Source organism: Fukomys damarensis, unplaced genomic scaffold (genome assembly GCF_012274545.1).
Source record: "Fukomys damarensis isolate Sample0158 unplaced genomic scaffold, DMR_v1.0_HiC HiC_scaffold_28, whole genome shotgun sequence".
Taxonomy (NCBI): domain Eukaryota; kingdom Metazoa; phylum Chordata; class Mammalia; order Rodentia; family Bathyergidae; genus Fukomys; species Fukomys damarensis.
In genome coordinates, this window is record NW_022900940.1 from 36,019,949 (window position 1) to 36,027,938 (window position 7,990).

Genomic DNA, 7,990 nt, shown 5'->3' on the forward strand with positions numbered 1-7,990 from the left:
GCATTGTTGTCTTTCTTTGAACAACACACTTTACACTGTCATGTTGGCCTTCCCTTTTTTCTGTGGTTGGTATAATTTCAATAAACTGTCTACCCACTAAATGCAACGATGGAGATGTTGATGGTGGATGTGCTGGTTGGTGTTTTGCTAGTCTGTGTTTTTCAGTTATTTGGTCTGTGAGACCTAATGTAAAATTTTAGTGGCTTTTTTAACCTCCTCATTTTGAATAAATAACAAATGAGTTCCATATTGTTTGGTCCAGAAGGTACATGAATATTTTATAATAATATTTTTCCTTGTTTTTTTTAAATTATAAGATTGCTTGTTAGATATTGGTCAACTCTTATCAACATCACCTGTAGAATTATTAGAATCATTGACTAATTTTGGATGTTTTTTAGTGTCACTTCTTCTTTCAAGTTATATCACTTCTGTATTATGAATAGCTGACCAAAAGGAGACTTTTTTTGGTCTTTCATTTCATAACAGACTTTTTCTGCCTGATATGTTGCTACTTCTCCCTTTCTCTGTTTTTTCTTTTGCGGATCTTTCGGCTCTTCCTTCCTATTCGGTCTCATTGTCCCAAATGTGTCCATATTGTACTGTAAAAGAATATCACTGAGTTCAGGAGAATAAAAATTATAACTAATGTACTTATGATAAGAGTTTTTATAGACAGTAGCACAAAATTATAGGTTATTTTCCACAAATCAACATGAGTCAGTAAAAGAAAATAATTAGAGCTTATTATTAGATTTCACTAGAAACAAACATCAAAGGTGAATAAAACATTCCAAATACAAGGTATGCAAAAATAGTATAAAACAGACAGATGTACAAATGTATCTCCTGCAAACTGGTTGAAATGACACCTAATGCACTGCCTGAGTGACGCTCAGGGTAAACTTAGTGTTTAATAAAAGCAATTCCTTAAATAGATAACCAAAGATGATATTTTTTTGCAATGAGTTGAGACTTCCTATATAACTAAATTTTAAAAAGATCTCTTTAACAGTACTATTCTTATTATAGTTACTATGGAATTCATACACAGTGTGGAGTAATCAGATAAAGTCTTGGGCTAATCAGTGTGGCTCTGTTTAACTCTTGATACCTAAACCAATTACTGCTCCTTTAAGTATTTGGGGCAGCATGGTTCTTAAAGGCAGCAGAAATGAGAATATATTTTAGTTTGCACTGGTATCTAAATGGTCACCTTGGCAGAAGATGCGTAATGTGAAGAGGAAGCAGTGGTGTCTTTGGAGGAGCATCTGATTGGGCTTAGAATGCTCAGAGCCAGCTCTAGGCATTGCCTTTGATTTACTCTGAAGTTTGACCAGTCATGGAACCTTCGCTTAGCCAGCTTTCTCTTCTGTAAGGTACTGTCTTGAAGGCCAAGCTAATGCAGGGGGGTGTTCTGTGTAGAAGAGTTGTGCAATATTTGTAGTTGTTGTCTTCACTAATTACAGTTGCGGCCGTATGTGTGACCGTCTTTGGGAACTCCAGAGCTAAGGCGACCTGTCTGTTCATGATTTGTTCTTCCACATTGGCGCCATCCCAGGCTTCTCAAGACCGTTGGGGTGTGGGGGCATGAAGTCTTGGTCTTGTCCAGCAACAGATGACATAGGCCGCCTTCTGTGTGTGAAGAGTGAAGGTGGGATTACAGAAACATTTCGGGATAAATCTGGCAGGGTGTGATTAATGGAATTAAGAGAAAGGAACGAACTGAAGAAGCAGCTACCTGTGACTCCAGATTCAGTCAGTGAATCAGCTGTGACCATTGGCCATATAGGTCTGAACCTCCAGGGGAAGTCAGGACAATGCATCCACATTTGGGTATAATTAGCATATTATGAGTGACTAAACCCATGTGATAGAGTCACCAAGAGGCAAGGAGAGTTGAAGAGACCTGGTGGCTGAGGATAAACCCTGACGGATACCGTCTGGTGCCCACCATTCAATGCACTGGGAGAGTTTTTCAGTGGAAGTTATGACTGAGAAAATAAATGAAAGATTGAGCAACAGTCATGATTCGTTTTAGCTGAAGGTATATATAGTCAGTATGAAAAGAGGGACTCAAAGGTACACTAAGATACAATAGAAAAGCAGGAGAGTCAAAGCCCCTAGAGTGTAGCCATATATTGATCTTTATAGGACTTAAATGCAGTCTTCTGGTTAAAAAGAACTACTCACCCTTTCTGGTAAACACTTTGGCAGCCTGCACCAAGCCTTTGAAAAGTTAATATACCTTGGGCTATCAATTCTTTCAGGAATCCTCCCAGTGGAAGTAAGGAGAGCTGCAGAAAAAGATTTGTGCACAAAGATGCTTCTTCTTGAGGCATGAGTTTCTCTGGAAGGCCTGGGATGGACGGAGCATTTAACTTTAGCAGCTCTTAAAAAGGTTTGGTACTGTGGGACACCATGGCGCAGGACGTAAAATTTTCATTGATGTGTAAGATAAAAAATGAGTATTCAGATAAATGCTGTGCTTTGCTCTCAGGGCCACTCTTTTCTGCTCTTAGAGTTACAGGGGTGAGAAATCTGGGGATATACTGGCCTGCAGGGTAAAGTCAGAGCCTTTATTAACTTGGTGTCCAAAGACATGCGATCTAGTCTTTATAATTTCTAGTCCTGTCTCATTTCTTGGTGCTCCTGGCTTCTCGTGTTACATTCTAGAAACATTTCTAGAAGTTTCTTTAGCACACAGGCTTTTTGTTTACCATGAAACTTTTGCTCAGGGTAATTCTTGCTTGATTTTACATGGATTGCCCTTCTCCCTTTCCTTTGCATACTTGATGATGCTGCTGGTCTGGGGAATCACACTTTGAGAACCTTGGTCCACGGGATGGATTTGGGCAAAAGAAACTAATTGTCTAGTTTGTGGTGGGGAGAGAGCTGAAGTCTGAGTGCTGGTTAATCCTTTCCGGTTCTTCAAGTCCCAGGGAGAAGGAGAGGGCTAAGTTAATACCCTGTGTCCAGTCTTCACCCCTCCTCTCTGCATGACTCTCAGCAGTGTCTGCAGGGCCACAGAAGCCGGAGACTGTCAGAGGTCATAGACCTCTCTTGGCCATGGTACCTTCTCTTGTGTGCTGACCTTCAGGTGCAACTCAATTTATAGAAGAGATAACTGAGGGCAGAAGGCTTAGTCCCTTGTGCCAGTGAGTGACACTTTCAGAACTCTAGGCCCAGCTTTCTGAAAGCCTTCAAAGCCAGCCATGCCATGACTGTGGTTGAGACTGGCCTGAGGTTGAGCCTTCAGTGGAACCAGTTTCTAAAATGCTTCATTGTCACAGCTGTTTCCTCTGTGGGAGGGCAGTGCAGCCAAGAGATAGCACAAGGCTGTTTCTGCCTTTCGGTTAGGGCTATAAAATCCATTGCCCATCTCTCTTTGCCGATGTTTCCAGGAAGCTCTGAGCCATGCTTTGGTAAATAGTGGTTTTCCTTAACCTAAGGTTCTTTGTTATAATTATCTCCCTACTTTTTAAAAGTATTGTTGCCTCTGGCTGCTATTAAAATTTTTTTTAGAACGATTTCTAAAATAGACAACTCACACATTAGTAAGTGAAAGACGAATTGCCAGAATGAAAATGATAACTTTTAAGGGTTTTCTCTCTTCTCTTTTTTCACGTTTTAAGAGTGATTTGGGCCGACCCTGGATGGATGGTGGATGTGTATCTATTTGATACCTCAAAGTGTGTCCACTTGGACTTGTGTCCATTTGGGCTTGGGCCAGGCCTGTCTTTGACTCTGCCTCTCAGTGCTTGCTTGTGACTTTAATACCCTTGGGTCTCATTGTGGAGATAATGATACCTCTCAGAGTTGGTGAAGGATTAAGACGGTTTATGTAAAATTTCTAGTTCAGCGTCCTGTGTGTCATAGGGGTACATGGGATGGCGTTAGTACTGTTATTGTTGGTATGTTTAGTACAGTCTAGATTTTATAGAAAGACTGGGCTATCCATTTGTAGCTGCTCTAGATTTTTTTCTAGAGTGTGCAGTGTGCTTAGCATTAAGGCAGCTCGTGTGTGGAGGGCTGCCAAGCCTGCTTCTCCTTTGAAGGTAGTGCCAGGGCAGCCTTTCTTCCTGATTCTTGGTGACAGCAGATGATTATTGCAGAAGCCTTAAGGTTGGCCACTAAGTGGAGGTCATCCATTTAGGGGTTGGTGAGTAAGACTTAGACAGCTCAGAGGTCTCTACCTCAGAGGTCTCTACCTTCTTATTTGTCTAACTTAAGAATCCTTGCTGGGAAAGTCCCCGGTAGCCTGCCAGATTGGTCTGGCTGTTGGTTAATTTTATTGGGCTCTTTTAGTTTTTCTTTCAAAGTTTTGATGACTAAATGCAATGGCCTGGAGCTATTCTTTAAGAAGAGGCAGAGTCTAAGTGTCCTGAGACTCCTTGTGGACCTTCAGGCCCTACGTGGTGGGCGTGGGAGATGAGAAGGAACTGCTCCCTGCCTCCCTATGCCAGATGGAGGCAGCTGTGTGGGGAGAGCGCTTCCAGGGCTGTCAGCCAGGGGTGCACTGTAGACCCCTTGGTGGGATCTCTCGGGCCTGGGCTTGCCACGGAGCATGATGCCCAGTAGCCTTCACACAAGGTTGGTTTTCCCCCACCTTTGACCTTCACAGCCGGAACTATTGTGTCAAAAAGGAAGCTCTTTGGGTCGTGAGATGCCATCTGGCAGTTCATATATATATCTATAAACACTGTTTTTATGTAGTAGCCTGGTGGGCAGGAAGTAGGCGATTCATCAGAAAAAAGAAATAACAAAAAATAAACTGTTTTAAAATAATGAACTTCCTCTTTCAAACTCTATTTGTTAGTGCTTATCCTTTTATAACCTTTTTCTAGCCTGTTTAAATGACAAAAAAAAAACAGTAGCAATTAATGCAGTGTTTTTTTTAAAGAGATGTGATCTCAGCGCTTCATAGCCACTTGCTTTGTGTTTCTATCGGACACCACAGTGAAGCACACTGAGTCTGTCCCATCGGGCTGGGATGAGAGAGTGGCACTGCCTCGGGGACGTGGCACCTCTGCAGCCACTGGGAAGCCTCAGGAAGGTGTTGGGCTGTTGCATGTGCTTCTTGGATAGACCATCCCATTCACCTGTTCCCTTCATGTTGTTTGCCTCCCAGGTCCAGGAGGCCGCAAGTCGGGGCCTGAAGTTCGTCTGTGTTATACCTCAGTACCACTCCCCTGTGACCTTGGTGGGCAGCAGCACCCTGGCATCCCCTGCCAACACTGCTGCAGGTGCCAGAGATGCGAAAAATGCACATGGAGATCACACATCATTGGAGAACGAGGACCCAGGGGCTGGGGATGTCAGCATTGCTCCTGTGGGAATGGACCAAAGCCTGAAGCCCAGTCCAGGCCCCACTGGGGAGCTTCCTCTCACTGAGCAACCCAGCTCACCCTCGGCAGAGGGCGAGGGTAGTGAAGCCTCCGTGAGGGAGGTGAGCCCGACCTTGGATGGACCAGATGGCGACCCACTGGATGTACATGAAGAACCGTGCTCAGGAAGTAAGTATGTCAGCCCTGGGAGCTTTGACCCGCTTAAAGAGAGGCTAAACACTTTTCAGAAATCCCCAGGGCATCTTAGGAGAGAAAAAGGGAGTTGGAGTGTAGACACAGCAGTCCATCAAAGAAGAGAGACTTTATCAAGCAGTTATCTGGGCCCCCCCAATTGTGTGTGCTGAAGCTGTTACTTCGAGGGTGAGCAGAGCCATGTGAAATTGACTCGCATTGCTCCAAAATGTTAACTTTGAGGTAGATTCTACACTGTGAGTTATTTCAGCCCTTGAGGCTCTGGCCTTTCAATACCCTGCCCTCAAACAGAAAGTATTGGTGGGCCGGTCACCCATGATATTGAACGCTCTACTCTTTAGAATATCTGCCTAAAACAAGAAATCAGGAAAGGCAGTTGAGGGCAAATTGTGCAGGAAAACTGTGATTCAACTCACTAGGATGTAAACAACCAGATTTCAGGGAGGTCACGTAGTTGACAGATCAGCACTGAGCAGAGAACACTCTGCCAAGGGGAGGCCGCCAGTATGTGATCGTGTTAATCACACTGTAACAGCCATTAGAGTAAGCACATTGGGTTGAGGATTTCAAATAACAGCACAATAATAGCAAACATTTATTAGTACTTCCTGAGTACTAGGCTCTTTGCCAATAAGCTTTTTAAATGACTGATCTCATGATTCTCTGTATAGCCTTATGGTGTGGGCGAGCTCTGTTATCACGTACTTTTCCAGCTGAGTAATGTGAGGTTTAGAGAGGAAGTATCTTGGCCTGGCTGGAAAGGGGCAGCTCTGACAGGTAGGCTGACCCACCATCCACCTTGCCTCTCACCTTGGTCTTTCGTGTGCAGTAGACTGCGAGGTCTCCTGAAGCCCAAGGAGCAAGTTTGCCTTCATTCTCCTCTCCCAGCACTCCCTTCTCTCCGCTTTCTCCAGGAAATCTAGCATCAAGTCATTTCCTGAGAGCAAGGTGCTTCCATTAGCAATGGGGCCTCTACTGGCCTTTGGAAGGTGGGTGAGAACCAAGACAGTGATTCTTGAGAAGAAAGTTACAGGATGGTGAATTCTGGGAGCTTATGTGCAAAGTTGCTTAGAGGGGGAGATTGGAGCTGCCTCACTTCTGGGCTGTCGTTGAATCAAGGTCTGGATCCTTCTTAAATAAGTATGGAAGGAGAGCTCTTCCTCTGTGTGGCTTTTCAGTCAGTTGAGGTGGACTTTTGCTTCCTCCTCAGAGCCCCTGACTGTGTGATCAGACCAGGCACGGGCCCCTGAATGTCCAGGTCTTAATCCAGGAGCCCTGTCTTCCCATGGGCAGGCTGGATATGTGCCCTGAATCCTGAGGAGGAGGAGGATGGGACTTTGAAGAGCCCTTCTCTGCAGTCCAGGACTGCACAAGGGGTGGAGGGGTCAGGCCAGACATAGACGCAGGGGGTGGGGAGCAGGAACTGGGGCGGCAGAGAGCACAGTGGTTAAGAATCCAGGTTCTATATGTCCCAGCTGTCTTCTGAGTAAGCAATAGTCTTGGACAAGACACTCCCGCCTTACACAGGGAAAAGCAGTAATTTCCTGCAGGAAGGTTCAGTGAGATAGACTTTAGGAGTGCCACTGACTGGCCAGTATAATCAGCTGTCATTGGGCACTCACTGAGGTCCTGGTTCTTGTGCTCCGCCTGTCATGGAACCCTGGCTTTGAGAAAGAATACTGAGGCTTGCTTGGCAGGGTGCAGATACTCCTTTATTCCAGAAGCCACCTTTCTTCAAGCTTGCCATCTAGACTTTCTGCCTTCTGATACCAAGGTTATTAACTGGGAAACTGCTGCCCTGTGAGTGCGCAGTCTCACCCAGAGACTCCCTCAGGGTTCAGTAGAGTGTCCTGGCTTATAGCCCTTCCACGACCTTGTTCTAGAGATGCTCATGTACCAGAGACCCCGGTCCTGCAGGAGAATCATGAGTTAATGGGTGCTGATGGAGGCATCACCGCTGTAGTGAACAGGAATCTTGGCCTGGCCACCCCAACCGCAGTCTCCCTGGGTAGCAGTGACCTCTCTCCATTTGCACAGCTGCCCACCCAGGCTCCAGCGCTCTGAGTTGAGGCAGCTCTCTGTCAGCTTTCTTTCTGGGAATCAATGACTTTGGACTTCCTATCAGGTGATAAACAAGCAGGCCTATGGAGATGGACGGACGGTGATCATGAGGGTGCTGACCTGGGAGCACCGTCCTGACTGCTCTCCGGGTATCTCCATTGCTCCCTTCCACAGAAGATGCTGCTGTGACACCGATCTCCCAGATACAGAGTCCCCTCCATGCCCCGGTGCAGTAAATGTTTTGTCATGGCCTTAGCCCTTGGCCTCCCGCAAGGCCTGTTGTTTGGGGGCCCTGTTGCCGTTGGTCATGGCCTTCACCTGACCCCCAGCTTGTGTCCTAATCTCTTCCCTGGGGAGTCTGCTCACCATTACCCCCAACACATGCAAAC

At 45.6% G+C, this 7,990-nt stretch overlaps 1 protein-coding gene across 1 annotated transcript in view; it reads left to right on the forward strand.

Moving 5' to 3' along the window:
- Rftn1 (raftlin, lipid raft linker 1) overlaps nt 1–7,990 on the forward strand; it is a 189,491-nt gene that overhangs the window by 131,581 nt on the left and 49,920 nt on the right. The window contains exon 5 of the mRNA XM_010612786.3: nt 5,132–5,516. Coding sequence (XP_010611088.1) covers nt 5,132–5,516 — 385 coding nt within the window. The remainder of the gene's footprint in view (nt 1–5,131; nt 5,517–7,990) is intronic.